Here is a 14972-nt window from a genome sequence, read left to right as displayed (position 1 = left end):
CAGTTAATGCAGTTTATTAATTGCAGCCTATTTTTATTTAAGATCGAGTGAATTTTAAATAATGTGATTCAAATAATATTTTAATAGAGGCTAAATTCATAATTTATCATCATCTGTTTTCTGATTTATATGCTTAATAATAGTGAAAAAAAGTTAGATAAATTGGAGTTATGCCTTTCTGCATTCAGTGAGCAGGATTTCTTTTAACATGGCATTTTACAGGTATTTATTAACTGTGTTAAGCAAGAGATTGCTGTACTTTCATTCTTATAACACAAGTATCCATGCATGTATTTATTCAAATTTTATCAGAGGCTCGTCAGTGGTCATGTTGTTAAAACTATTGAGTAGTGGGATTAACTGAATTAGTTTTGTGGTTTTCCCCGTGATCAGCATTCTTCACAAAAATGTATTTTTAAAAAATGATTTAAAACTTCAATTATATTTTCCATTTATTGATTTTATTTAGTAATGTGATTGTATTAATCAGTAAAATTATCATTGTATGATTTTGCAGAAGTCCAGAAACTCAAGAAACCGTAGAAATTGAAGAACCCATGGAAGAAGACCAAGAAAAGTGAACATTTTAAAACTTTCTAGATGAAAGTGATTTTCCTCTGGACAAATGGGCCAGTTATTTCGCACAAAATACTATTTTTCTTGTCATTGTGGCACTAGCATCATAATATTCTTCTGCAAATGTCCATTGAAAAGCAGGCTTTTGCCACAATATTTGACATCCTAACAGAAGAAAAACCCTCTAGAACTGTAATGAAAGTGAAGGTTTTTTTTTTTTAATAACTATTTGCAAAAGATGAATTACAATGTCATTCATCAGCATTCTGGTGTCATATAACCTGAGGAACATCCCTTTGTAGTGAAAAAGAGATTTTTCTCATTTGCATAGTATTCTGTTTCAAACAGCTTTCACTGTTAAAAATGTCACAGTCAATAATTTAAGACATATTTTTTATGCTTGTTCCTCAGATACATTTGTATCAAGAGCTGAAATTATAGTGAAATATGTAAGCACATTATTTGTTTCTTTATCTTTGCCTTTACTTGTGAAGAAATTACTGAGAGGTAATGTTTTATATGGTAAGTAGGAATTTTAACTTTGTGCTCCAGAACTTTAATGCTATTTCCCTACCTTTTGACTCATAGAACTTTAAAAAATGCTAATTGTTTTCACTGCCTTGTTGATCTTTTACTTGTGGGTCCAATGTTGTAGACATAATAATAAACTAAATTATGATTGTAAAAAGATAATAATTTAGTTCACTTTGTTCCGATTTGGCTGTTTCTCTCTTTGCATACACTTTTTCTTTATAAATATCAAAGAAATGAGGAACACTCTTCGCAGAGTATGAAATCTTAATGGATTGTATATCATTTCATGTATAGAATTGATTTTCCTGTATGTCATCATGAACAATTATTCAATTATTCTATTATTACATTTTGTACTATTTGAATTAGGCATTTCTTTGACATGTCTTAAGAAATACATTTTATCATATTTGTACATTTTTCGTTTCATCTTTCTTTGTAAAATTTCATCTTTATAAATCTATAGATAGCTTTGTATATAGCAATTCAGTTTCCCATTACAAAGTGTGCTTTAGTTTGAAACTGCTTTGTGTGTCTCAAATAGTTCTGTGGTATGCCATGTAGAAAATATTGTTCAAGAAAACTTCCCTGAATCCAAAAATCTGCTTCAAATTTTTGAATCCACCTTTTCTTTACTAATAGATTGTTTTCCTTTAGTACCTTTTTTTGTTGTGGCTTTTAGGTATAATTTTCTTTTGAAAATATTTTGTTAGATTTCACGTGTATAGATTTTATATTGAGTAGATGAATATTTATTAGGCTAAATTTTTGTTAGCTCTTTTTTAAACTTTAAAAAAGAAGAGTATATGAGTGTTTTATGAATAATTCCAAAAGAAAAATCTATGACTACCATTCCATATCGTAGCATTAAGTATAGAATGATATGTTAAAACTATTTTCTAAATTTATGATACCACTTATTTACAAAGCTTCATGTGTAATATGTTCACCAGTTCTTCAAATGAAATGCAGTCTGTATCTTTTATCTAAAAAACGTATTCTCTGAATTTTAATTTTAGCAAAAGATATTGTACCTAAAAAATATTCTTAGTTAATTTCAGTTTAGAATATTGAAAGATGCTGTGTAAGGTATATAATATTTTGAAAACATCTGTGTACATCATTGCAGTTATTAATGTGCTTTCATAAAATGAATTTTGCATGCTGAATATTTACTCCTGAGGTTGAATGTTACATAAATAAATTTAAAAATCGGTTAATGTCTTCATTTTAAAGCATTTAGTCTCAAAACATATAAATAATATTCGAGACTGAATGTTGCATAAATTAAAAAGTCAATATATCTTTGTTTTAAAGCATTTGAAGTCTCAAAACATACAAATAGTATTCAACAAAATTGCATTGTATTTATTTATAAGCAGTGTTTATATACTGAAACTTACAAGGGAGATTTTTGTTATTGCAGTTATTATATTTGAATATAACAAAGAAAAGTATTGCTTTTCTTTTAACATTTCCATAGATTTAATTAATAAAATTTTCCATTTTTCAGCTTAAATTCCCTTTTGTTTAGGCCCACTAGCGGTAAAATCGCTGAACATTGGTAGTTTGGTCTGAGGTTCGAGTCCCATGAACTGGCTGGCTGCATGGGTGTTTTTGTTTTTTCCTGTGTGACGTGTACATGAGCCAGTTTCCTTTAGAAAGTCCTGCATGAAAGCATCCCTTCCCTTAGGCACATAGCCCTCGAAGCTTTGCCGTAATTAATCAAACCAAAACCTTTTGTTTAAAGTACAGTAATTATGTTTGTAGTAATAGTGATTAAAGTACATATTTATGTAACTAACATTCTAAATTAGTAATAAGTGTATTTTTCTAGAACAAGTTATAACCATTTCTGTTTACCTCTCAAAATAAATTTTAGTCTGTTGATTATATTATTGCTTCAAATTTGTGTTATTCGGTCTTCATTGTTTAAAAGTGAGAGTTTGCTATTTAAAAGTTTAAAAGTGTAAGTTTTGAACTCTCACTCTAGATGTAAAATCAAAAGCAAAAATTTTATAAGAAATGGAGATATTTCATCGTAGTTATGGTGAACTTGCTACAGCATGAAGTTTTTTTTGTTAATTTGTTGTTCTTATTTATAATTTTAAGTTTTTATCATTTACAAAGTAACTAATATCAGAAACTCTTGAGCAGTTTTCACTTTTGATTGTTCCTTGACTTTCAATATTTTTCACCATGAAGTTCAAAACACATTGAACTCTTTTCATCTGTTGCTCTTTATGAGCTCTTAAACTTTTTATCAATTTTATTGATGCAATTTATCTAGTCCTCTTATATATATATAGCAGCTGATGAGCTTTTGTGTGATTGTTGAAATGTAAACCATTTTCTGTTGTGGCTGAATTTATGATTTCATTTAAGGAGTGGTCTGGGTATCTACTGACAGATGTAATATATATGTGTGTTGTGTGTATAAATCAAAAAGAGATATGCTGGAAGCGTATTGTGACTGTGGTTACAGTAGTAAAGAATATAAGCAGTACAATGTATTTTTTTAATCATTGTCTTTATCTCTGTGCTGAAGTGATTGGCAAAGTATCGATATATAAGAAAATATATAAATAAGTATAAATAAGTATAAATATATATATATATATATATATATACATAACCATCATTTCATCCAGAAGTTGTTGTTGACTTGTGAAATTATGCTTTAAAATCTGTTATTGTAGCTTTTGTTTGTTGTTTCGAGGGTTTGCCAACTTATGATGAAGGTTGTTGCAAAATATGTATTTTGCATGCATAATATGTGTTTATCAAATATATATAATTATGTATGATTATTTCTTAGTTTAATTTGAATAATCTTTGTAGTTTGAGATAAAAATGTTTTAGTTAAGAATGAAGACAATGGAAGTTAATATAATTTGTCTTACTTTACATTAAAAAGTTTTTAAATGGTACTGTTTAATTAAGTTCCTTTAAATGTATTTTTTGCTAATAGGATTTATTATGCTGTAATATTAATAATATGTTATGCAAATCAATAATTATGCATTTATCTGTTTTTAGCATTTATTATGCATTACTTGGGGGGATAAAATATTTTATTTTTTTAATTACTGTTGGCAAGCAGATTTGAGTCCTTGATACTGAATGTTCCAGGCCGCAGAACAAATTGCATGCATGAATGAGTTGGCAAACCTAACTGTAAAATGTTAAATATGTGTAGTTAAGCATTATCTGCATCCAAACTTGAATATGACTCCTGCATTTATTGAAATGGAGCTGGACTACATGTGACTTAGAGGAAAAAAACTCTTGATTATTAAGTATTGTTTGACTTGTGAAATAAACATTTTGGTGTTTTTATAAGCGTTATTTTTTATTAAAATTTCAGAATTCATGTCATAAATAAAATTATCAATATTTATAAGAGTTATAAATGTTATCAATATTTAACTCTTTATACTCTTATAAATGTTATCAATATTTATAAGAGATAAATTTTTGTATTGTTTAATAGTATATTTTGTTGCACAGTTTTATTTTGAGCTTTAGCTTAGTATTTTTATGGTTCAGAAATTGATTAAAAGTATTTTACTTATTATTGGGGGGGGGATAAAAGAATATTTTTTATTATGTACAACCTCTTCGTAGTGTCATATAATTATTTGTGGATGCTGAACGAAAATTTTATGCCACAAACTTTTATTTCCTTAGTTTATTTTGAGAAACAATTACACTGGTGCTCCTGTATCCACAGCTAATATAATCTATTTAACACAAGTAGTTTAAATCATATGGAACACTGCAAAAGACAGACCATTTGAGTAACATAATACATCAAATTTTATTGCTACATTATCAACATTAAATGAAGTAATAATAAGGAATATTGTATGCTGAATTACATTTCATGCTGCTAAATAGATAAGTGTGAAATACAAAGGATGTTTTCACATTTTTTAGAATGATTTCGATAAAGAATTAAAAATAAAAAGGTGTTTTGGAATAAAAATTTCAGGCAACAGCTTATTACATGAAATGAGAAATATCGTCTGCTACTGTTAAGTTTATTTTTCTTTCTAAATGTGGCGTGTAAACAAGCTGCAGATTGAAGAATATATTTCTACGCTTTTTGATGAGAAATATTCATACGTACTTACCGTGTCTTCGCAATAACTGTAGTCGGGCCCGCACCAAGCCTAATAGGTGCCGTCGTGTAGTAACAATATTAAAAAATAATTTAATTAAAAAAAAAAAATAAAGTTGTTTAACTTTTGTCTAAATATGCTGTACTTTGTTAAAACCCACACTTAAACATATTTATTGAACATTTATAACATTTATGTTATTAAAAGCCGCCCAAATGGTATAATGGTTAGCGTTACTGACTGTCATGCCATAGGGCTCGGGTTTGAATCCTGAGCCCTACGGCATGGATGTTTGTAATGTATAATGTCTGTGCGAGATGACATGGATGTTTGTAAATGTATAATGTCTGTGCGGCATGGGGCACTCTAAATATGCGAGGTAAAAGTCCTCTTGAAAGGTTGGTGGTAAAAGAAGAAGGGTGGGAGATGCTTGGATCCGTCCCCCAAGGTGTTCTCCATCAAAATTGGGGGGGGGGAACTGAGCTAAATCAAGGTAAGGGGATGAAGGATGTTGCCAACGACAGGTGTATCTTGCCACGAGGAATTTCGTGGGCTTGGGCTGACTATAGGTCAGACAAGTGAGCATTAGTCAACAGCAACATGTTATAAAAAAGTACTTTGCAAGCGCAGCGAAATAATGTACTAAATGCACTGGATACCAAATATATTGCTGAACGCTACTTATTATTTTTAAATTCAAAACAAAGTAATATACATATCCAGTGCTTAAATTGCGCCGGTGCTTGGCTCTGGTACTTCTTAATTTTTAAAGTAAATTACAATTCTAGCCGTAGCACACCAGAGCCCTAGATAAGAGGAGCTCCGGTGCTTCTTTTTATAAAACTGAACCACAATTTCAAGGGAAAAATTTAGAATTCCTAACATTTTAGTTTAACAATAAGCAGACCTTGCAATACTCTATTTCCCTAGAAATACAAACTCGTGAGACGTTCAAATAAAGTCCCCTCACTCACATGCGGAAACTTTTCCCTTTAAGAAGGCAATAAATTTTGGGGAGTTTGTTTAGGAACGCCTGTATTTCTCCCCATGCCATCATATCTAGTATATTGTTATCGATGGTTACAGTTAGTTATCCTCACAGGAAGGAAACTTTGTGCTCTTAAATGTGCGTTATGTGACGGCGAGTACAATAAGAGTAAAATACTGAGATAAACCGTTCAAGCACGTCCTATACATCGTCTTCCCACAGTATCCACTAATGTAACCAAATACAGGGGGGGACAAAAAGCATAACCAGCAACTTTACATTCAACCTTAGAAGTCAGATCCAGGGCTCATTTTACCCCTGACACACATCTGCTTGATGGCTATAATTATATCAGCAGAGAGCGGCAGTCAAAGAGAACGTTCTCTGTCACCAAGATTCCTGTCATTTTTTGTTTCCACACACCCTCATTCTGTTTCACCCTATCTGAATTTTCATCAGCTATATTTTAAGCATATTTAATTTTTGTGATGATAAAAGAACTTCCCGCCCTACAATCAGAGCTTAAATTGGGCCGTAACCTGCCGGATCCCAAAATATTTTACCCCCCCCCAAAAAAAAAAAAAACGAAAATGCACCAATTTGCATGATATGAAATTTTATTTTGATAAACGTATGTTTTGGAAATGTAATTTAAGACAGTGTGATCAGCAAGTGGGACTTAGAAAAGACAACTGGTTTGAAGGAAACAGAATTCCATTTTGTTCAGCTTTGAGATTCATATACTGCTGGTGCGCGAAGTTGACGTCAATTAAATTTTGTGGAAAACAACTTGATTTATCGGATAAAACTGTTATAGATTAGAACAATTACATGCGTGAATTATGTGTCTTGGCTATGGCGAATAAACCAAACGAGAAGGTAGGTGGACCAGATTGCATTGTGGAAATTGATGAAAGCTTGTTTACTAAGCGTAAAAATAATTGCGGTCGAGTATTACCCGAACAGTGGGTGGTTGGTGGTATATGTAGAGAAGCAAAAAATTCGTTTGTTGTGACTGTTCCTAATAAAACTGGCTCTACACTTCTTAATAAAATTATTGATAACATTGTAGATGGTAGCACAATTTATTCTGACAGTTGGACACGCTAAAGTTAATCATGAATGTAATTTTATTGATCCTGATACAGGAGTTCATACACAAACAGGTGAGAGAATGTGGGGCAGTGCTAAATGGAGAAACAAGAGACATAGAGGGACAGCGAGACAGCTGAGTGTCAGCCTGAGTATGACCACATGCAACTTCTCATTGTCGAGCGGACGTGCGACTTGGCTGCCAGTAAACGGATGAAGACAGTGAAACAGTTTACTTAGAACGAGATGTTCAGCAATGACTTTCAAGCACTTGTACGTACTGTACGGTTCGCTACATGCATGTAAAAGAGTTGCCTTTTTATGTTTATTAATTAAAACCTCTTTCTCTTTAAAAGTATTTTTTTCTTCCATTTTCAGCATACAGCTAGTACGGACAATAATTAATTAAAGTGTACGTAAACCCTTTCTTTGGAAGAAATCCCAATTTTCCGAATTGTTTATTATTCGAAGGGGGTCCAGTCCCAGTTAATTCGGGTAGTTGGAGTTCTACTGTAATTTTGTTCTCAAATCCAAATCAGAATCTTGAATTAACCCAGTTTTGCTGGACTATTTAAATTTAAAAGGAAAAAAAAATGTCGTTACCCGAAGTTAAACAAAGTCGTCCTCTTTTGCATACCAAAAAAATACCTGTCTCTACAGTGGCACCCGAACTAAAAGGGTGTTGGATGATGATTTTTTCCACACAGGATTTGGCGATTGTGTCCCCTAAAAACCCCAGTCGCTCTTTTTTGAAAAGGGAAGTATATAAGGTATTTCTCCCGCCTTCCCGGCGTGTCTTCGGGGTGTAGTGGTCTGCGCACTCAGCGCGTAATTGAGAGGTCCGCGGCTCGATTCCCAGCGAAGGCGTTGCTAATTTTTCATCTTTACTGCTTCCAAAAAAATGTTTCTACAAGTTGTCTAACCGAAAATAATTTGAAAATAAAAGCAAAATTAGCATCTGACATTAACACTCATTGTTATTCATTGACAAATAAACTCAAGATGTATTTTTCAAAGAACAACTGATAGAAACTTTCCGTGATTAAACTCTAACGGAAGATTTCAAAAATAACACACCTGTTCACTTTTGGAAGAATCGGAAAAAAAAAAAAAAAAAAAAATTAAAAGTCATTTTAAATAAAGCTATTAAATTTTTATTGCCATTTTGAACTACCTGTTTGTTTAACCAAGTATTTTCTTCCATGTTATATTTAAAAAATAAATACGAAACAAAATTCAAAATGGATCCTAATTTATGGTTAAATCTAAGTGAAATAAGACCAGACAAATAGAAACTGATCCCTCTGAAATCCATGAATTGTTAATTTCCTTAGCTACAAAGCCATTCATGTCACTGAAGCATTTGAAGCTGTATGCACTGAAGGATTTATGTGTCCTCCTAATTAAATCTTAACTGCATAACTCTTCTCATTTGAGTTGCTTAGATGAATTGTAAATTCCCTTACATAGCTATAAAGCATGTAAGGGAATTTTTATGCCAGCACACTGAAGGATTTATGCTTCGTCTTAATTAAATCTAAACTGCATAACGCTTACGGATATTCGTTAGCTCCTTTGAATTGCTCAAACGAATTGTAAGCTTCCTTACTTAGCTACAAAGCTTTCGATTTTTATGTCAGCCAACAGATTAAGTACAAATCGAAATCAAAATTTACAATAAAATACATTTATTCCATTAAACATATACAGCGCTTGAAAAGTATATATTTTGAATCACAACTTGTACTCCCTTCTTTGCACATTTCCAATACTGAATAAACGGGAACTTGCTTCTTAATTTATATATTTACAGCTATTCCTGCAGTTTGTAAAATATTTAGCAGAGTTAATTTTCGATACAAAGGTTCAGCCATGCCGAGTACATAGTTCTTTGCAGTTTTGTGACTAAGAAAATATAGTCGAGTACCTTCTATAGGGGCATGCTTGACCGATTCAATATTCCATAGTTATACACTTAATTCGAAGATATTCATGCAACGCTTCCTCTCCTGAAAAATAATATACATACATATCATCATATGCACATTTATTCATGGTAAAAGCAAATATTTTTCATAGGATCCAAAAGTTAGAGAACTGTGTTCATCCGTGAATTTACAAGCATGTACCGTATTTTATTTTCAGGCGTATAACGCGCATCTTATAATTTCAAGCTACATTTTTTAGTTTTTAGGTATATTCGCCGTATAACGCGCATCCATTTCTTCACGAAGAAACCTGAAAAATACATGCGCAATGCTTTCATCCTTTGATGTCACTTATTCGGAGACTTATCCTAGCCTTTCGAAAAATGGTATGCCGAAATAAGAAGCAATAAAGGGAAAGGTTAAATACTTGAAGAACTAAATATTCCTGCAAAGACGTAGGATTGTATTCAATGCAGCAGTCCAAAAGAATGCTATTTTAGGGTTGCCTAGAAAAGGGAGATATAATCTGGAGTAAGAATGCACTTCCAACCTGAATGAGTTTCGTGGAATTGGGAGTTAGATGTCTTCTCTTTCTGTAATCATTTGAAGCCGTGATTTTGAAGTAAAAATCGAAAGCTTTAGTAAATCGCATTCTCTTTAGTTAAAATACAGTTGAAGTAGTGTTCCTTTTAGTAGTAAATATGGCTCCCGTGCTCAGTGCTCGTTTAAAATGCAAAGCCATTCATTTGCGAAAAAAAAAATGCAAGGGTGTTTGTTGTTGGTGAAAGATGGAACAGATGATGATCATTTATTTATGGATCAGAGTAACAACGATGGTGAAGATGAAGGAAATTCGATGATGCGCCTGAAGATATAACGGAAGACGAGCGTGACGAACTTTTCGTGTTACCTGATAATGGATATTTTTATGTTCATAAGGTTGTAAGGTTTATCTTAATTTTTCTAACAGTTAATTTTGAATTAAAGTTACTTTCTTTCCTTAATTTCAGCTTACGGCTTCATTAGAGCAATGCTATATGATTTAAAAACTTTAAATTAATGGCACTTGCATTAAAATCGGTAATGTTAAAAATCTGTCTAATAGGGGCTGTTAAACTACAATCAACCACAAAATGCCTAGCATCACCATCAACCTGACAACTGTTACATAGTTTATTTTCCTGCAGATTAAATCGGTTGAAATAGAACGGAAACCTATCATGTCCAGTTAAAACCTGATTAACGTCAATATTGTTCATACATTTCATTTTATTCGTGATTTTGATTAGTTCCATAAATCCTTTCCTTTTAGGTGAAGAGAACAACTGTATTTTCTATTTGTTGACGTAAAACTCTTTCAATCTTCGAATAGCAAATCTCTTCGAAACTGCTACTTCAATATCCATTGCACTGACATTTGAGACCGCCCGCTTGGTCAGGCTGTCGGCCCTCTCATTGCCAATAAAGCCCAAACGGGCTTTAACCCAATGTAGCTTAATATTTAAATATGAACTCAAAGTTTCTAATTCGACAATTGGAAACATTGAGTTCATATTTAAATCTTAATTTCGACAATTAATGGATTTAAATTGTCTGGGCGGAAGAGCGCATGGAGAAGTGACAGGAAATCAGTGTAAATATTTACAGACGTGGGTATAAACAAGGTATTTTTAATCCATAATAGGGCTTGTTTGAACGCTTCACTTTCTGCTTGGAAAACTGAATTATATATATTCAACTTAAACATTCTACAATCCACCTCAGTTCCATAGAAAAAAACAACAATGACAGCTCCTACGCTCCCTCCGACCCCAGAACCATCTGTATAAATATCAAATACATCAACAATTGGATTACTTTTATCAAAAACAAAAACAAATCTATTGGAAGGATGTATTAAATGAATATTAAATTTTCAAAAACATTCTTTGTAACCGAATAATCTTCATATATTTTCAATTCCATTCATCCAGTTCTAAATAAAAATTTCTCATAATAAAATTCGTATAAACTGAGAGAGGCAGCAAACCAACACAGGCAAGGCTACAGCTTCCTCCTCTGGGAAAAAACAATGCACATGTTTTTGAAATATTAAATTGTAATTTTTCTTTATTTTGCCAATTACTCAGTATTAGAGCAGTTTCATCAAATAATTTTTCCATTTTTCAAAGGAATCGTGTTTTATAAGAATCATAATATCATCAGCATATGCAATTAATTCCACATTTTGAGGAAACTTCTGCTTCAGCAAGTTATCCGCAATAGTGTTCCAGAGCAGGGGAGCACTGCAGGAGCCCTGAGGGCATCACTTATAAATATTCATTACTAAGTCTTTACTCTTATCCTTAAAACAATTAAAAACAATTTTTCTATTACTAAAATAACTTTTAAATAGATAAACCTTACAAGGTCACAATACGAGGGAGACCCAATCCACCTCGTCACACCAGGACCGTATGATTATAAATAGGTCATATCCCCCCCCCTCCAAACCAAAACGACGGCAACCAGAGATCCGTGGTTCCCCATCTTATTGACTGAGCAGGAACAAAAAAAAAAAAAAAAAAAAAAAAAAAAAAAAAAAAAAAAAACTGAAATGTTTCAGATTTTAAATTACGTCCAAAGGGGCGTTTTTTAACATTTTGTGTGTTACCTTTCTTTATTAAATATCATGTTCCTCGCACTTAAACCATAAGATCCAGTGCAACAGCAATATCGCAAAATAGTTTTAAAACGAGCATATCTTTAGAATTTCCGATACAGAGACTCACGCGCTGGAGATAAAAATGTTTTTTCTGCACAACGTTGCCATTGCTCGCTTTGAAATCCTTGAGTTTGTTAATCAAAAATTCGTCAAAGTTTTAAAAAATATGAAATCGATCATAAAACAAATTTCAAATTTCAAATTTGGTCTTCCACATGCTCATATTCGTTGGAGGATTACGTTATTCAAAATTCGATGACTCTATGTACCGTTGTTTTATCACAATACGAGAAATATACATACATTTATGAAGATTTTTCATTATTTAATTTCTTCAAATATAATGCAGGACTCTTAACATTTTGTGGCAACAGTTTGAAAAGTGAACCGACATTTATGAGTCCGACGCAAAATGCCAAAACGAAACTAATAGTCCTTCGGGATTCAAATCCCTTTGGACTAATAATAAGCTAAATTAACTGCACATTAAAACTGGGTCCCCAAAGCCCGAGTTTCCGAGTAACTAAAAAGCTATAGTATAACAAAACCAAGGGAACTCAAAGTATCAAAAAATCTGGAAATGTATAGTGCATTTCACAACCAGCCCACAGAATGGTAACCTCATCAGTGTTTGAATTTGCTTATATTTTTATAGTGAATTCCAAGTCTTGGCAAATTCCAAATAATCCCTTTTTTTCCCCTAATTTGTCCTGGTGATTTCAGAACGAAAGATGTGCCGTTGTCCCACCAAAACTTCAGGCAATTTTACGCTTTAATATAATGCAAATAAAACACTAAATGGTTTCATGTTTCATTATCAAAAATAATGCACTCATCAAACTTCATACGCATTCCAAACAATGACCCTTGCCGACTAGCAGCCGAGCACTAAACAATGTTAGTTCAACTCTGGTTTGAATCTCCACGAACGGGCTGACTATTTGTGTTTTTCAGTGGTAAGAGACCTACTAGCGACAGAGCGATAAAAGCCACTGGACGCTGGTAGTACAGACCAAGGTTTGAGTCCCGGCAAACGGCCTAGCTTGCATGGGCGGTTTCGTGTTTTTCCCCACGTGTAACGTTCATATGAACCAGTTTATCTTAAAAAAACTTTCACGGGGCATATCATCTCTTCCGTATATTGCCCACGCAATAATTAACTAAATAAACAATGGTACTTCACGCAAATCAAAAATGATGTCCCGCATTTCATTGTGATGGTTGGTTTTCCACCTCGCATGAGTCTGAGCTCAAAGTGCAAAAGTTTAGAACTTTCAAACACAAATCCTTTTATTACATTTGATAACATCGCGAAATCTCGTTGCCTGCCTAGCAATATGAAGTTCAGTTTAAGCTATGCGATTCCGCCCCCCGGAGATCGACGTAGAAAACTCTGCGAAGCTACTGGGTAGGATCTGTAACTAGGCAGTCTCGGCTACGGCGGTATACAAATAACGAACCTAATGGTTCAAAGGCCCCGGAAAGATCCCTTATCGATCGGGTAGTGGTTATGGCACGTCTTAAGGTTCTAGTAGTTCGGCCTGGCGTTCCGGGTTCTGCCTGGGGGGTGGCGCCCTAGTTTTTCTGGGTAATGTCTTTGGGAGACTGGCAGCCCGTGTGACTGGCAGGTGGCAAATTTTGACGACCACTGTCGCCTCATGGACGGAAGGTGTATGCCCATATTTTGCCTTGAGCTATGCGATAATTATACTGTAAGATTCTAACCTGTGTACTTTTCAGTTAAAGTTGAAGAATCTTAAGAACTTACAAGCGAATAATCGCTTGAGTTCATCAGACAGAGAACAAAATGTACGAAGGGTGAAATTACCCTTTATCATTCCAATAAAGTTTAACAGAACTCATTCTTGGAGTTTTACAATAAAGCCTCAACTCAGGCTTGAACTTAGGAAATTAGGAACTAAAACTCAACTAAAAAGATATAGCCGAAGCTATCAAGATTCTAACAGAGTTGGCCCCTTAACGCTAAATAACGGCGGAGCTATCAAGGGCGTAAAGTACGACCGAGCCTAATAATAGCTTAAGAGAGAGCCGCCTAAAAAGGCGAACGCACGCTAATCGGAATCACTGGTTCTCTCTAACGAAGTCAGTAGAACTTCACAGTTAAATACAGTTTGCATTCAAACGCGATTCTAAAAATACGTTCTGGTCGGAAGTTGTAAGCCTGATTAGTCCTTAGTGATTGGAAAAATGATATCATCGCTCAAGAAATAAGAGATTTTGGATCGGGTTTTTTAAATATACACGTTATGGAATTTTAGAGATAAAATTTTAAAACTTTTGAATCCTATAACATAATTAAATGTAGATAAACCGAAAACAAGCAGTTATAGGTAAAAAATATAAAACTGACCCAAATCTTTCCCGAAGCCTGATTGCTTGAAACCTCCAAATGGCGCCGCAACATCCGTTTTGTTATAACAATTGATGAAGCACGTTCCCGCTTCAATTTTTTCACTGACGTACATGGCTTTAGAGAGATCACGGGTGAACACTCCAGAAGCCAAACCATACTCGGTAGCATTGGCTCGTTTAAGCACACCATTCACATCCCTGTAATTAAAAAATGGTTAGTATGACGAAAGCGTTAACTGTTTTACAGTATTAAGAAAGCAAAATATTTATTATTTCAAAATTGCATTGAACTACTGCAGTAGTTAATTAATAGATTGCGGATACGCTGCCATACGAAGAAAAAAAACTTGAAATCCATTAATTTCAATTAAGTCAAACAACAAAACAACAAAATTAAGTCAAACAACAAAACAACAAAATTAAGTCAAACAACAAAACAACAAAATTAAGTCAAACAACAAAAATCAGCAATTTCGTTCAGCGAAAATTTGCAAATTTTCACAGGACTAGTTGCTATGGTTTTACTGAACCATATTTTTTCCTCAGCTGCCAAAGTGCAAATATGGAACATCGTTATACTATATCGTTATCTTTCTGGTATCCTTGAACAGCTTTTTAGCCATTTTTATTTCTCTATCAAAACGGTAATCGCC

The 14972-nt window shown here is 33.3% G+C and overlaps 2 protein-coding genes across 9 annotated transcripts in view; one reads left to right on the top strand and one right to left on the bottom strand.

Moving 5' to 3' along the window:
* Positions 1-4452, top strand: part of HDAC4 (histone deacetylase 4) — a 406413-nt gene extending 401961 nt beyond the window's left edge. For all 7 annotated transcript variants that reach the window (XM_085819634.1, XM_085819632.1, XM_085819633.1 and 4 more), the window contains one exon: positions 518-4452. In XM_085819634.1, the coding sequence (XP_085675760.1) occupies positions 518-581 (64 nt within the window). In that variant the 3' untranslated portion in view covers positions 582-4452. The remainder of the gene's footprint in view (positions 1-517) is intronic.
* A 4533-nt stretch (positions 4453-8985) lies between these two features.
* Positions 8986-14972, bottom strand: part of LOC118182453 (mitochondrial 10-formyltetrahydrofolate dehydrogenase) — a 78870-nt gene continuing 72883 nt past the window's right edge. For both annotated transcript variants that reach the window (XM_035351799.2, XM_035351800.2), the window contains exons 22-23: positions 14318-14517; positions 8986-9323 (exon numbers count right to left, since the gene is read on the bottom strand). In XM_035351799.2, coding sequence (XP_035207690.1) covers positions 9268-9323; positions 14318-14517 — 256 coding nt within the window. In that variant the 3' untranslated portion in view covers positions 8986-9267. The remainder of the gene's footprint in view (positions 9324-14317; positions 14518-14972) is intronic.

Source organism: Stegodyphus dumicola, chromosome 6 (genome assembly GCF_044657685.1).
Source record: "Stegodyphus dumicola isolate Sdum_Otavi_A_Nest chromosome 6, ASM4465768v1".
NCBI lineage: Eukaryota > Metazoa > Arthropoda > Arachnida > Araneae > Eresidae > Stegodyphus > Stegodyphus dumicola.
The sequence above is the reverse complement of the archived record's forward strand: the minus strand, read 5'-3'. Positions and strand labels throughout refer to the sequence as shown.